Source organism: Gopherus flavomarginatus, chromosome 6, assembly GCF_025201925.1.
Source record: "Gopherus flavomarginatus isolate rGopFla2 chromosome 6, rGopFla2.mat.asm, whole genome shotgun sequence".
Lineage (NCBI taxonomy): Eukaryota > Metazoa > Chordata > Testudines > Testudinidae > Gopherus > Gopherus flavomarginatus.
The window spans coordinates 117,982,387-117,998,824 of record NC_066622.1 but is presented as its reverse complement, the minus strand read 5'-3'; the positions used below and the strand labels follow the sequence as shown (position 1 = coordinate 117,998,824).

General features: G+C 42.2%; 1 protein-coding gene across 2 annotated transcripts in view; it reads right to left on the bottom strand.

Moving 5' to 3' along the window:
• The window catches only part of ADAM12 (ADAM metallopeptidase domain 12), a 330,750-nt gene that overhangs the window by 8,020 nt on the left and 306,292 nt on the right, over positions 1–16,438 (bottom strand). Inside the window, exons 19-21 of one of the 2 annotated variants that reach the window (XM_050959376.1) lie at positions 13,720–13,855; positions 12,972–13,080; positions 12,306–12,488 (exon numbers count right to left, since the gene is read on the bottom strand). In XM_050959376.1, the coding sequence (XP_050815333.1) occupies positions 12,306–12,488; positions 12,972–13,080; positions 13,720–13,855 (428 nt within the window). Of the gene's footprint in view, positions 1–12,305; positions 12,489–12,971; positions 13,081–13,719; positions 13,856–16,438 lie in introns of those variants that run through there. The other variant, XM_050959375.1, reaches the window with a different exon arrangement.

Sequence of the window (16,438 nt, the reverse complement as noted above, 5' to 3'; positions counted from 1 at the left end):
TGATAGGAATATAATGATGATGCTTATGAAGTCAATTATAGATCCTAGCAAATGAAATTGTTCAAAATTTGGTAAGTTTCAGTGGATATAAAATGGACAACTTGTAAGAGAGAAGCAGCCTGTCTATTCAAATAATCCATGGTCGAGAAACCACATGTGCTAGATTTCTTGAGGAATAAAACTTGCATGTATGTATCTATGTTTAAAGCACAATATACCATTTTGGAAGAAGGCATATTGCAGGAATTGCCTCTTACTGAAATACTACATTGAGTTATGATTATGAATATAGGTTCCCTAAGGTAATGGATTAAAAAAACCAAAAACATTTCAACGTGGTTGGCACATGAATGATTGTGTGCAATTTTATTGTACCATTGTAGTTGGTTGCAGTTAGTCTTTCTTTGCCAAAGAATTAATGACCAAATAAATAAAAATCAGCATTACGGAGATGGCAAGTAATTAGAAGGAATTTAGTCTTCTTGCATCATAAAACCTTTGTTCCACTGACTGCCTACAATAATATGAAAGTGACCTGCTTCTGCATGTGAGTAGCTTTACTCAGATGAGCATTGTAACTCATCTGTGTAAAGTTATTTATTCACTTGTGTTTGCAAGATCAGGCTTTAATGAAAATTCTTTTATTTATTTGTATTATGGTAATATCTAGATGCCTCCAATGAAGATGGGGACCTGAATGTGCTAAGCACACTAAAAAATATATAGTTAGACAGTCCCGGGCCTGAAGAGCTTACAGTCTAAACGGACAAGATCAACAAAGGTCAGAAATGTTACTTTATCCATTTTACCTATCCTAAGTGGCAGGTAGCTACTATTTCATAGCTCCTCTCCCATGGCTCTCTGCTAGTAGCACCTTCCTTTCGCCCAGCCCATTAGTAGGGAATGGAACTGCTTACTGGGTAGTGCGGGGCACAGAACGAGGAAGTGCCAACACCTTGGTTACAGATCAATCAGCCTTTCAACTTGCCTCCATGGGGAAATTATTCCAGAATAGCCATTCCACTGAAGTGTCTTTTTTGGGTTTTAGCCTAATTCACATTGGTAGTAGATAGAGCTTAATCAGGGCTGGCCCACAACATTTTGGCACCTGAGGTGAGGGCATCATTTGAGCTCTCCATGCCCCCCTTGCTTGGGCCAAAACTTTGAAAGGTCTCAATTCTGCCTTCTTCCTGTTCTACTCCTCTCATGGTACTGCTTTGCTACCTACCCCAATAAAGGAGAACTAACAACTTAAATTTTTTGAACACGGCATTTTAAGTAACACAACTTTCAAATGCCTGAACAGCAAATGTAACTTTTTTTGTCTGCATAGTAAACACTGGAATTTTACTCTGAATAATCAAAATGGTGCTTTCCGTGCCTTCTTGGTTGCAAAGATTTGAACTGCTTCCTGAAGGTCCACAGTCTGGGCCAGCTCATGTTCTATTGAGATGGTTGCAAGGCCAGCCAGCCTCTCCTGTGTCATTGTGGAGCGTAGATGTGTTTTTGTTAATTTCAGCTTGGAGAAGCTGTGTTCTCCACTGGCAACTGTTACAGGAAGTGTTAGAAGTATGTGCAGAGCAACAAAACCATTTGGAAAGAAGGTAGTCATCTTATTTGTGCACAAATATTCCAGAACAGCCTTTGGAGTTGATCCTGCTGAAATGTATTTTGACAGGGCTTTTAGTTCATCACCTAAATCACTCGCATCAATATCGCGCATATCATGATGTGTCAACATTGTCTCTAGTGCCCTGCATTGCTGGTGCAGGTTGTCTTCAGGTATAGCGAGGAGTTTTGGAATATCATACAACATCCCAAATATACTGGTGTGTTCTTTGAGCTGCATGAAATGTTCTTCAATTGACTGTATCGTACAATCTAGCACCTGGTTAAAGAATTCAACTTTGAACTGTTGATTGGGGTCTCTTATGGGATTATCCCATGCCTCGTAATCAAATATCGCCTTCTTCGGTGGAAAAATAGCTTCAGTGTGAAGTTCCTCTGCCAACTTCTGAAAACTCTTCAGAATGTTTTGAAATCCCTCATCTGACCAGTAAGACTGTAGGTATGACTTTGCTTCGTCCAGTTGTTCCATTGCTCCAGATATATCAAGGTCAACACCTTGGAGTCTCTTGCTTACAACATTTATTTCAAACAGTATGTCATGCCACAACACTAAGCCACACAGAAATTTGAAGTTATGTATGTTTCTGGTGATTCCATTTCCCTCTGCCACTGTTCTCTCACAAACTGTTCCTGTCATAACATTATCCTCCATAATGCCAATTATGGCATCATCTATCTTCCCAATTTGGTGTTTGATAGGCTTTATCGCCCCCACTCGACTTTCCCATCATGTGGCACTTGGTGGTTTCAGTGTCAGACAGGATGTTCCCAGATGTTGCTTCAAAATTTGCCATCGATGAGTTGATGCAGAGAAAAATACATAGATCATAGAATATCAGGGTTGGAAGGGATCTCAGGAGGTCATCTAGTCCAAACCCCTGCTCTGAGCAGGACCAATTCCCAACTAAATCATCCCTGCCAGGGCTTTGTTGAGCCTGACATTAAAAACCTCTAAGGAAGGAGTTTCCATCACCTCCCTAGGTAACCCATTCCAGTGCTTCACCACCCTCCTAGTGAAAAAGTTTTTCTTAATATCCAACCTAAACATCCCCACTGCAACTTGAGACTATTATTCCTTGTTCTGTCATCTGGTACCACTGAGAACAGTCTAGATCCATCCTCTTTGGAACCCCCTTTCAGGTAGTTGAAAGCAGATATCAAATCCCCCCTCATTCTTCTCTTCTGCAGACTAAACAATCCCAGTTCCCTCAGCTTCTTCTCATAAGTCATGTGCTCCAGCCCCCTAATCGTTTTTGTTGCCCTCTGCTGGATTCTTTCCAATTTTTCCACATCCTTCTTGTGTTGTGTGGCCCAAAACTAGACACAGTACTCCAGATGAGGCCTCACCAATGTCAAATAGAGGGGAATGATCACATCCCTCTATCTGTTGGCAGTGCCCCTACTTATGCAGCCCACTATAATCCCTAGGTCCTTTTCTGCAGAACTGCTTCCTAGCCATTCGGTCCCTAGTCTGTAACAGTGAATGGGATTCTTTCATCCTAAGTGCAGGATTCTGCACTTATCTTTGTTGAACCTCATCAGGTTTCTTTTGGCCCAATCTTCTAGGTCCCTCTGTATCTTATCCCTACCCTCCAGCGTTGCTACCACTCCTCCCAATTTACTGTCATCTGCAAACTTGCTGAGAGTGCAATCCACACCATCCTCCAGATCATTAATGAAGATATTGAACAAAACCGGCCTAGGACCGACCCTTGGGGCACTTCGCTTGAAACCGGCTGCCAACTAGACATGGAGCCATTGATCACTACCCATTGAGCCCAATGATCTAGCCAGCTTTCTATCCACCTTATAGTCCATTCATTCAGCCCATACTTCTTTAACTTGCCAGCAAGAATACTGTGGGAGACAGTATCAAAAGCTTTGCCAAAGTCAAGGAATAACACACACCCTGCTTTCCTCTAATCCACAGACCCATTTATCTCCTCATAGAAGGCAATTAGGTTAGTCAGGCATGACTTGCCCTTGGTGAATCCATGCTGACTGTTCCTGATCACTTTCCTCTAAGTGCTTCAGAATTGATTCCTTGAGGACCTGCTCCATGATTTTTCCAGGGACTGAGGTGAGGCTGACTGGCCTGTAGTTCCCCAGATCCTCCTCCTGTCGTTTTTAAAAGATGGGCACTACATTAGCCTTTTTCCAGTTATCCGGGACCTCCCCGATCGCCATGAGTTTTCAAAGATAATAGCCAATGGCTCTGCAATCACATCCGCCAACTCCTTTAGCACCCTCGGATTCAGCGCATCTGGCCCCATGGACTTGTGCTCGTCCAGTTTTTCTAAATAGTCCCAAACCACTTCTTTTTCCACAGAGGGCTGGTCACCTCCTGCCCATACTGTGCTGCCCAGTGCAGCAATCTGGGAGCTGACCTTGTTCGTGAAGACAGAGGTAAAAAAAGCATTGAGTACATTTAGCTTTTTCCACATCCTCTGTCACTAGGTTGCCACAAACCTAGTTCAGTAAGAGGTCCACACTTTCCTTGACTTTCTTCTTGTTGCTAACGTACCTAAAGAAACCCTTCTTGTTACTCTTAACATCTCTTGCTAGCTGCAACTCCAAGTGTGATTTGACCTTCCTGATTTCACTCCTGCATGCCTGAGCAATATTTTTATACTCCTCCCTGGTCATTTGTCCAATCTTCCACTTCTTGTAAGCTTCTTTTTTGCATTTAAGATGAGCAAGGATTTCACTGTTAAGCCAAGCTGGTCGCCTGCTGTATTTACTGTTCTTTCTAGACATCGGGTGGTTTTTTCCTGCAACTTCAGTAAGGATTCTTTAAAATACAACCAGCTCTCCTGGACTCTTTCCCCCTCATGTTATTTTCCCAGGGGATCCTGCCCATCAGTTCCCTGAGGGAGTCAAAGCCTGCTTTTCTGAAGTCCAGGGTCCATATTCTGCTGCTCTCCTTTCTTCCTTGTCAGGATCCTGAACTCAACCATCTCATGGTCACTGCGTCCGAGGTTCCTGTCCACTTTTGCTTCCCCTACTAATTCTTCTCGGTTTGTGATCAGCAGGTCTAGAAGAGCTCTGCCCCTAGTCATTTCCTCCAGCACTTGCACCAGGAAATTGTCCCCTAGACTTTCCAAAAACTTCCTGGATTGTCTGTGCACCGCTGTATTGCTCTCCCAGCAGATATCAGGGTGATTAAAGTCTCCCATGAGAACCAGGTCCTGCGATCTAGTAACTTCTGCTAGTTGCCAGAAGGCAGCCTCGTCCACCTCTTCCCCCTGGTCTGGTGGTCTATAGCAGACTCCCACCACGACATCACCCTTGTTGCTCACACTTCTAAGCTTAATTCAGAGACTCAGGTTTTTCTGCAGTTTCACACCGGAGCTCTGAGCAGTCATACTTCTCTCTTACATGCAATGCAACTCCCCCAACTTTTCTGCCCTGCCGTCCTTCCTGAACAGTTTATATCCATCCATTACAGTACTCCAGTCATGTGAGTTATCCCACCAAGTCTCTGTTATTCCAATCACATCATAGTTTCTTGACTGTGCCAGGACTTCCAGTTCTCCCTGCTTGTTTCCCAGGCTTCTTGCATTTGTGTATAGGCACTTAAGATAACTCGCTGATTGTCTGACTTTCTCAGTCTGAGACAGGAGTCCTTCCCTCTTGTACTTTCCTGCTCGTGCTTCCTCCCGGTATCCCAGATGCTTTGAATTACATTTAAAAAATTCAGCAGCCTCACTAGAAGCTGATTCTGCATCACTGACCACCAAGTTCAATGAATGAGAACTGCAAGGGACAAAAAAAGCTCGAGGGTTTAACTCTCAGCTCTGTGTCTGCACTCCTCTGTTCTTTCCTTTCATGTTGGCCCCGTTATCGTAGCCCTGACCTCTCATGTCAGCTATCGCAATTCCCGTATCTTCCAGCTTTTTAAGAAGCACATTTGTCATACCAGCCCCTGTAGTATCATCAATGTCAATAAATTCTAGAAAATGCTCTCTGACAGTCACTATTGCAGGGACATTTTCACTAGGTTCTGTTGTTCCAAAACGCACCATTAAAGTCATTTGGTCCATATGGCTGATGTCAGGTGTGCAGTTGTCATAAACAGATAGCTAAGGATTAATGTTTTTTTACCTGTAAAAGGGTAACACCAGTAACCTGAAACACCTGACCAGAGGACCAATCAGGAAACAAGACTTTTTCAAATCTGGGTGGAGGGAAGTTTTGGGTGTGAGTTCTTTGTTCTTTGTCTTGGTTCGATGACCCTCTCGGCTCTGAGAGTGATTTTTCTATCTCCAGGCTTTCTAATCTTCTGTTTCCAAGTTGTAAGTACAAGGATAGTAAGACAATAGGTTTATATTGTTTTTTTGTATTTACATGTGTGTAGTTGCTGGAATGTTTTAAATGGTATTCTTTTTGGATAAGGCTGTTTATTCATTTTTTTTTCCTTTAAGCAATTGACCCTGTATATTGTCACCTTAATACAGAGACTATATTTTATGTCCTTTTTCATTCTTTTTATATAAAGCTTTCTTTTTAAGACCTGTTGGAGTTTTTCTTTAGTGGGGACTCCAGGGAATTGAGTCTGCAGCTCACAAGGGAATTGGTGGGAGGAAGAAGTCAGGGGGAAAATCTCTTTGTGTTAGATTTACTAAGCCTGACTTTGCATACCCTCTGGGTGAAGGGGGAAGAGACATTAGCTGTCTCGGTACTTGTGTTTCCAGGACTGGAAACAGGGAGGGTAGAATCCCTTTGTTTAGATTCATGGAGCTTGCTTCTGTATATCTCTCCAGGAACCCAGGGAGGGAACACCTGGAGGGGAGGAGGGGGAAGGGAAATGGTTCATTCCCCTTTGTTGTGAGACTCAAGGAATCTGAGTCTTGGGGTCCCCCAGGGAAGGTTTTGGGGAGACCACAGTGAGCTAGGCACTGTATAATTCCTGGCTGGTGGCAGCAATTACCAGGTCCAAGCTGGTAACTAAGCTTGGAGGTTTTCATGCTAACACCCATATTTTGGACGCTAAGGTCCAGATCTGGGAAGAAATGTTATGATAGCAGTCCAGAATAACAGAGTAATATCTTGCTGACTTCAGATCTGCCGCAATCTTCTGTTTGACTTTTGTTGTCAGTAACTGTATGATCTCATTTTGAATTTTTTCCAGGGTAGTGGTGCGTGTACATTTCTTGGGTGGTAACTCTTCTTAGATGCTCCTGGAGTACAGCATCAAACTCAGCCATCAGCTCCACAAGTTTAAGGAAGTTTCCATTGTTTGGCACATACAGCTGATCTGAAGTGCCACACAGTGCTAGGTTTTGGGTAGCAAGCATTCTCACAATGGCAATGAGCCTTTTCAGAACATTTTGCCAGTAAAGAGAATCTGATGCAATCTTCTCTTGATGCTGATCAGCTGTGGTGGCCTTTAACCTTAGTCTCATCTCAAGCTCTTTCCACCTATGGAATGCTCTCTGGTGATTTGCTGCCTTCTCAGGGCATGCCAGATTTCTAGTCAGATTTTTCCAGTCCTTTGTTCCTGTAGAACCCAATGTGGCTGGAACATTAGACTAGAAGAGTTTACAACAAAAACAGTATGCAGCATTCTGGGTTTTTGAGTACATAAGCCATGGCTTCTCCACTTTGTCACCATTGGGGATTTCAGGCCATTAATGTGTTGGATGGAAACTTCTATTTTCATTGTCTTTGGGGAACATGAAGTTTTTCACTTGCTGTGGCCCATGCAGTACAAGGAAGTCCCTCACGCTACTGCTCAAGTGGGTCACAGTCATGGATCATCTATACTTAAGGAACTAAACTCAGCAGCAGCTGTTTCTTGCATGTCCACCACACTCTTCTCTGATCTACACTTTTCTTCAGGAATGTGCATGGTTACATCCATTTGAGATGAAGATATGGATGCTGCAGTAGCTGTCAGGTCACCTACAGTCTAGCTAACTGGAAGAACTGGCATCTCCTCACCACTCACATCCTCACTGGGGCCGGAAGTCTCACCGTGAACATTTGTCTCTATGTATCACAGGAGAGCTCCTTCCTGTTTAGATAGAAAAGCTTCCTTTGCTTTCTTTCTTTTTCTGAATGCTGCCCTAGGGGGGCGTTTTCTTCTTTCACTCATGACTGCTGTTCTGTGCCAGCTATAGTGGCTCTCAACACTCAGTTGAAGGGGACAAATAAGGCTGCTAGCAGGGCCTGAGTGAGGGAAGATATCAGCGTTTTAAGGGCCTAACTGGCTCCTACTACTTCAGTTGACTGCCTGTTCTCCTCAAGTGGGTTCAGGGAAGTAACAGGGAAGCTCCTTGAGAAGCTGGTGTTAATCAGTCCAGGCTGCTGGGGGTGCTAGAGAGGTACATAAGAGGCTCCTGCTCCTCCTCCTCTCTCCCTGCAGCTCCTGCTGCTGCTTTCTGTTATTCCCTCTCACCTTTTCTCCTGCCTGCCTGTTATGTCTCTTGTGCCCTCCTTCCTCCAGCACAGCACTCCACCATCTCTGTGCATTTAGAGCAGAGAGAATACATATGCATCAGCAGCAGACACAATTTTCTACACTCTGGGTCCTAGGGGGCCCCCCCGCTGACAGGCTGGCACCTGAGGCGGCTGCCTCAGTTCACCTCATGGTAAGGCTAGCCCTGAGCTTAATGAGAAAATTGGAAATACACACCCTATCTCATTCTGGAATATCTTCCAAATGGAGACAAACCCTTTATCTGCTGGTAGCTACACTGGTTAATTATGGTATTAGCAAGGTGCAATGAAGTAGATGGACAATAGGGAAGGGCATGGTGTGGTAATTATGACAGCTGGGAAAACAGAATGGAGAAGAGGAGGAAAATGAGGAGAGCAAGGAGGGAGGTGCACAGGAAAAAAGTAAGACTGGTTGTAGAGGCAGATGATTGGCAGAGAGTGTTAGGAGGAGGTGATGTGATAGGAGAGAGAGACAGAAGAAGAAATCACCTAACAGGGAGAAAATGATATAAGAAAACAGTGGCTCTCGGAAGGAGAGACATGAATGTTTGAGAGAAAAGAAACCAAGAATAGCTGCATCTTTATAGTTGTGTTACATATTCTAAGTGTATCATGGGGAATACAAATTGACACAAGCCATGTCAATGTATGGAAATGAACATGGAAATGAGTTGTGACCTTTGAGCTCCTGGCAACTTGCTAGTATGCCCCTCAGTACCACAAAGGTGGTGCTTCACTGCGCAAGCTCTCTCTGCTAATAAGGCCCTTTTCCTGACCCTGTTTTTTTCCCCTACAGAGCATCAGCTAAATGTGTTTATGGATAGATTTCTTTCTCCAATTTTATATCAGTAACCTAGAGTCGAGTTCAGTATGTCAGGTTTTCATCTGTATTTGGGGAAAGGGCTGTTTTCAATAATGGCACTAGCTCTTGTTACAGCTGTGCTTAGGAGAAAGAAAGTATATTTCTTATATAGTAGGCAGCTATAAACAATGTATATCAACTTTAATTTGCTCCTTTGGTCTATTTTGAATATGCTTATGGAAGAGGTTTCTAATCTAAAATGCACTGTGAGAAAGAGGGGTCTTTATCAATCTAGTGAAGAAGGTGCTTCAATGGATTCTGTATCAGGGAGCTGACTGTAAAGCCACTTTGAGATGACTGTGGCAGAACATGCAGATAGTAAATACAGGTCTGGCTCCTTACCAACTATATCTCACAGCAGGGGTTCTCAAACTAGGAGTCATGATCCCTCAAGGGGTCGTGAGCCTCCATCCCTGACCCCAACCCCCTTTGCCACCAGCATTTATAATAGAGTTAAATATTTAAAAAATGTGTTCTGAATTTATAAGGGGGATTGCACTCAGAGTCTTTCTGTGTGAAAGGGGGTCACCAATACAAAAGTTTGAGAACCACTGTCGTACAGTAAGGATATCCTGTAACGAGTTGATTTAGATGAGAATGTGGTGTGGCAAAACAGCAGTAGCATGCAACTGATTACAGAATAACCAAGGAAAACATGAATGAAGACCTAAATTATGGACTGGATTCACTAGGTGCTATAACTTTTTATGCTGATTTACATCAGCTGAAGATCTGACATGGATAATCAAACTGTTTCATGAAGACTTCTATACAAAAGAAAATTTTATATTGGTCATAGACTTTTAAATATTACCCTTGGCAAACAGTGAGAAGAAGAGGTAATGACTTGTAACTGGAGGTTCTTTGAGATGTGTTGTCCCTATTTGTATTCCAAACACTGATGCACAGGCATGCCATGTGCCCGAGTTGGAAGGTTTTTCAGCAGCAGTGTCTGTTGACCCCTCATGGCCTCGTGATGTCACCACATCTTCTGTGTGAGGTTATAAGAGGCTATGTGGGGCAACACACCCTCAGTCTCCCTCTTACCACAACATAAGAGTCTCCGCACCATAGGGGAAGGTACTGGAATACAAATAGGGACCACACATCTTGAAGAACCTCCAGTTACTGGTGACAGGTTTCAGAGTGGTAGCTGTGTTAGTCTGTATCAGCAAAAAGAACGAGGAGTACTTATAGCACCTTAGAGGCCAATAAATTTATTTGGGCATAAACTTGTTAGTCTCTAATGTGCCACAAATACTCCTCGTTCTTTTTGCAGTTACTGGTAATTAACCACATCCTCTTCTCTGAGTGATACACTTATATGTATTTCAAATGCAGGTGAGTATGGAGTAATGATCAGCTTGGAGGTGGGTGCGAGGACGTAATGGGGAAGACCTGCTGTAGGACAGCGTGTCTTATATCGGCTTCTGTGGCTGCCCACAGGTCGATGGCATAGTGCGCTGTGAAAGTGTGGACAGAGCACCATGTTGCCATGCGGCAGCTCACATGCCAAGGGACATCTGCCAGAGAGACAGAGATAGTTGCATGCGCCTGCGTGGAGTATGCTGTAATTCTGCCAGGTGGCATTGCTTTAGAGTGCGCATAGCATCCTGTAATGCACTTAGAGACCCAATTGGATATGTGCTGTGAGGAGAGGGCTTGCCCTCTCAACCGTTCCACTGTGCCTACAAAGAGGTGTGGGGAGGCATGACAGACGCAAGTCCTATCCAAGTAGAAGGCCTGCAGATGTCCAAGGATTGCAGATGTCCTATCCACGGGAGTGGAATGCTGTTTAGGATGGAAGACTGGGAGATAGATGTACTGGTTGAGCTAAAACTCAGAGATGAACTTTGGGAGGAACTTAAAATGAAGGCACAAGGAGACTTTCTCTTTATGGAAAACTGTATGGGGCGGTGTGAGGGGGAAAGAAAGCAGGTCAGCCATCATGGCTGTTAGTTTGCTGACCCACCAGGTGGAGGACTTGAATAGATGGGCATTTGCATGTGGCCAGGGGTTCGACTGCACTGTAAAAGCCAGTCATCATAGGCAAGGGAGGTTCTGGACCTGCTGCCTAACCCAGTACCCTTTTAGGCCTTGCTATCAGGCCACAGCCTGGGAGGTCACCAGGCCTGAGCTCCCTAGCCCAGCTTGCCCCTTTCCCAGCACTGCTCCACCCTGAGTACCCTTAGCTTTCAGGCAGGAGGACCATCTCCCTCCAGAGCTAGAGGGAGAAAGACTCCCCTAGCTCCTGGCTGATGGCCCTTTATAGGGCCAGCTGTGGCCTAATTAGGATGTGGCTCAGCTGCGGCTGCTTCCCCAATCAGCTGTCCCCAGCCACAGCCGTCTCCAGGGCTGCTTTTAACCTCTTCTATTTTAGGAGCAGGGTAGTCACCCTGCTACACCGTCCATGGGAGTGAAGAAGAGAGGGAGGTGCTAAATCACCTAAGTTAAATCAATTGAGCGCTGATACTTTTCCAGTGCCCTTCCACAATTCCTTGTGTATCAGCGCAGAAGGACAGAAAAATTATTCCACAATTCACCAGGAAAGAATCATAGTGGTTCAGGTAACAGCAGCACAAAGAACTATCAAAGGATATGTCCAGAGAAGTCCTAACACTATATATAGCTGAGTACAGCACCAGGGAGCACACAGTAATTCACCTGGAGATTTGTAGTGTGGCTGCACACATACAGGCTAGGCTAACCTGGATGGTGCTCATGCAAATTAACTCTACAGCAAAGAGGTACCTTTGATTCTCAGTCTTGCACTTCAGCCACAAGACCATCTCCTCTCACATGAGTAATGGTAAAAAGGATCTTTACTTATAGGAAGGAGCAGCAATAATAGTGGTCACCTGGCCAACATTCCCTTGCTTAAAGTCCCTTTCATCAACACATATAAGTAAGAAAGGGAAACCAGTTACAACACAGAGGATAACTCCACTGCAAATTTTAGTGTTGACATGTATGCTAAACTGGAAAATACCCTTGATGTTTACCCAGTTACAGAGAGGTTCCATAGTAAAGTTCCCACCTGTACTATATATTGCAACCATGTACTAACTTGGTCTTTTAATTGGCTGAAGTACAAGAAATAGTTAAGGCCAAATCCTCATTCAGAATAATCAGAACAGTTCCATTTACTTAACTGGAGCTACACCACTTTACACAAGCTGAGGAGCTAAGCCATAATGACTGCTGTCTGGCTATCCACTCACTACACTATCAATCACACAGGGAATGCCGCAGGAGAACCCATATATGTAAAGTGATAAAACATTTTATTCTGATTTATTATATGCTGTTATTCATGCTGCAGGCTGTAGCCTGACATCACTATCTAAATATAAGAAAGAAAATGTAGATTTACCTGAGCAAGCCTAAGAGATGGGTTAGCTGGCAGTGGCCGTGCAGGTACAGCTTGATGACAGGGTAGCTGATGAAGGGGTGGTAGGACTCGCTGTGGTGTTTTTGACCGCTGTAAATCAGATGTCTTTACAGGGTTAGTGTTGTCAATAGTCTGATATGGTAGCAGTCTTCTCGGACCATCTCTCTATAGAGCCATAAAATAATAAAATTGGCAGTTTAAAAAAATCCCAGTGAATATTATGGATACAAACAATATTGTTTGAAACACTGTAATCTTCCGTGTTCTGCACTTGCTTTTCCCTTCTTTCCCTCCCTGCTTTACCGTCCCCCAAAACTCCTTTTCTGTAGCCAGAGAACAAGCAATTAACAACTTCCAGAAGCCTATTCAAACACTAATCCTTGGCTGTTCAGATGGTAATGCTTCTGTCTGAGATGGCTGGCTGTATCCCAGAGGCTAATTGTATCTCCTTTCAACATTTGAATCTCCATCTGTTTGGAACTTGGAAGCCAAAGTGCATTTTGGACCCACTTTTTCTGCTCTTGTTTAATTAGTTCATAGTTTTATATAATTTTAATACTTAATGATAATAAGTGTCATAGTTACTTCAAATATACAGGAAATGTATATCAAATTCTAATAATGATATTTTGACTGTTAAGAACCCACCTGATGTATGTTTAAATTTTGTGGCTTTATGACTAGATTTTTACTGAGAGTTGTGGTATGAACATGATTAGGCTCAAATGAACTGGAAGGCCTTGCTGGACTCACAGACCTGCAATACAAGTATACACTTATTGAATGCAACTTTGTTCTTACAGCTTTACTTTTTTCACAGTATCTTTCTCAGAATAACACTTTGAAAGGGCTTTCTTATTTTTGCTCTCTATGAAAAACAAGGAAATGTAAAAATTATCTAAAAATCTTGCAAGAATAAAAATAAATATTGATTTTTTTTGAAGCCACTAGTCTGTTAAATTAGCTCTTGCAATCTGTGGAAATGCAGTTTTATAGCACCCAAGAGACTGTTCTAATGAGTCTAGCATTTAAGTAGTAATGACCTCAAATACGGAAGTTTTAGCTCACTTGACTGAGTTTAGATAAAAGGCCAAGCCAGATAATGAAAATATTTCAAGCAACCCAAAATCAAGGCAAAGTTTCCTTTACTTTTTAATTGCTTATCACAGAAAGCATAATAAAAAGGCATATAGTCAAACCCCATTTTATTTACTGATGTCAATGAAGTTGAAGTGAAGAAAGAACACTTCTGAAAAACTCATATTAATTAATGAATGAATCCACTTTTAGTAAATGTCTCATATATGCACCATAAGTACTGAGAAATGTAATGAGTACAGTCAGTTTCTATTGAAGTTTATTTAAATGAGTGGGTAGTTAAGAAAAATTATCATACCTTAGTTTCTCTATTGTTGTCTTTTTATTTGTAAATAGCAGTCTAATCAAAGTCTTCCTTTTGAGATAGATGATTAAACCAGCAACAATAAGACACAGAATGGTTACGAGTATTCCTATGGTTAAACTTCTACTATCTGAAATAAAACACATTTTTTGACTTGTGATGGAGTCAGTTATGATGAAATCTGTCTAATATCAAGAGTGAGATATTGCTGCATAGGCCTGCTTTCTAGCAACATACAAAATGAAATTAGTAAATAATACATAAGGAAATTAATATGGTAGTATTTCTGCCATGATTACACATGAACTTAATTCTCACACCATTTGTTTCTGTCAACTCCAAAAACAAAATAGTTAAATACAAGCTGATAGACTCATTCCTCAACTGTGTAAATATCCAAAGCAGAAAACTGGAAAAAAAAATACAGAGGGGTGCACTAAAAGATGGAAGAGGCAATTAAATATCAACTCTCAGTGATACAAATACTAAAAACTTTGACAGTTTGTTAGCTTCAATTTGAGATACTACGCAAAACTCAAGAGCTGATAGCAAAATGGTTGTGTCTCAGTTTACCAAAGTTTTCTCCACTCCAAATGGATATTAGTGAAAGTGTAAAAATCAGTTGTCTTATGGTGGGAAAACATAATTCTTACCATTTAAGGGTCAAATTAAGTAACAAGACCACTCACGGTTGTATTTATTTAAGACACTACAGAATGGCAATTTCTTTACCAGGTTCCACTGTATTCCAGTGGCCCACTTCACAGTCGTATTTGGATTGCATTACTCTGGATTTTACAGTCCAAATGTCATCCTTTTACATTGCAGGTTGTTAACTGCTGTGACAATGGTTATGCTCCTTTGAGCTCAGTAACAGCAGATGGAATGGAATAATGGGTTGTAGAACTAATAAATGAAATTGTTTTTAATTGTTCACTTTATTAATGTAACTTCTGTTCACCATTCACTACACTTGCCTACACTGTAACTTCTGTTCCATATTGTAATTCAAACCCCATTTTAAAACACTCACTCCATTTTGTAAAAGCTTCCTCCAACCTTCATTTTTGCAAATCTTGCTGTAATCTTATTAGTTTAGTTTAGATGTGTGAATGAGGTATGTGTGGATGACAGAATCAACCTCCAGCCCCAGCCTGTCCTGATGAGATAAAGTTCAAATACCAACGGCTGAAGACCTAGACAACAGCCCTAAACAAAGTAAGAAGCATCCACTCTAAAAAGAAAAGGACAACAGAACAACAGAAGGAAGATCAAAGCCAGGTTCAAGGCTGAAAGTCACGCCTGCAATTGATGGGTGATCAATCTAAACCCAGAGGCAGCATGACACAGCAAGACCTATAGACTTTGAATCCAAACTAAAAGCCTATAAAAAAGAAGGGCGAGATGGGTAACATTCTGCTGCCAACATGGAAGAACGTCGGTGCCTGCCCAACAGAGATCCAGCTCAGCCTTGTGCCCAGCTTTCCTGGCCAGTTAGCTGCCACAAGCTACGAACCCAAGTTGCAAAATCAAGCCATGAACTTAAGCTATCTTCAGGACTGGTAACTATGCAGCAGCTGCAGAACACCTGATGAATGTGGATGTGTGTGTGTGTGTGAATGTGTGTGTATAGGTATTAGGTATAATGTGAATGTGTGTGTGTGTGTATAGGTAATAGGTATAATGTGTGTGTATAAGAATTAAGATATTAGTTATTAGTCATAAATTGTTATTATAATAAATGTGGTATCTTTGCCTTGTCCCCTTTAATAAGATCCTGCTGGTTTTTACTGGTCTAATATAATTGGTATAACAGGGTGGCTTTGCTCTAAATACAGTAATATGCAATAATGAATAATGCTGGTTGCTTCTGCTCTTCCAAAACCAGAAAATAATCTAATCAAAGATTCCATCCAACCCAATCCGGAGCAAACCCTGCCAGGAGCGCTCCCTCTCTCTTTTATACCAACAGAGAGCTCCAGCTCAAGGTTCTCTGCCAACTGCAGCTGTGGCAGTATGGCTGGGGAGTGGGAAGGTCTCAAGCCCTTAAGGCTTTATACGTCAAAGCCAACATCTTAATCTCAATTTGGAAATCAAGGAGCAAGCAATTTAAGAATATGGTATTATGTGCTTGTGATGAGACACACCATTTAATGTGCAGGCTGCCTCATACACTGCCTTAGGTTTCCAGAATGATTTAAAGTGCAGTTTTGTGCAGAGCACAATGCAATAGTCTAATCTAAAGGTAACAAAGATATGAATCAATCATGCCTGCAAGTTTTGCATCTAAAAAACCAAAAACCAGTCACAATCTTGTGGTCAGGAGGAGATGGAAAAAGAGTCTGTTAGACAGGTCTGCTGTATGATCATCTTCCAGCAGCTGGAGATGCAATAATACTGCAGAACTACAAACTCTAACAATATATGGAATTTCTCACCCTCAGTAAAAGGTACAGTTATAATACTTACAATGGCAACCTACCAGCATTATCTTGAATTTCAGCCAGCTCGATCTTCAACAAACCCCAACCTCAACTAGACATTGGCCAATGCAATTGACAATAAAGTATGCGCTGACTGACAACGACATAGAGCACTTTAGCTCAGAGTACCAGTAATAAATCTCTTTCCAGTACTATAAGCTAAATAAAATTAGTAAACTGAATATAGGCAATTACATTTAATTTACCTTTACATAACGATTCTGTTAAAT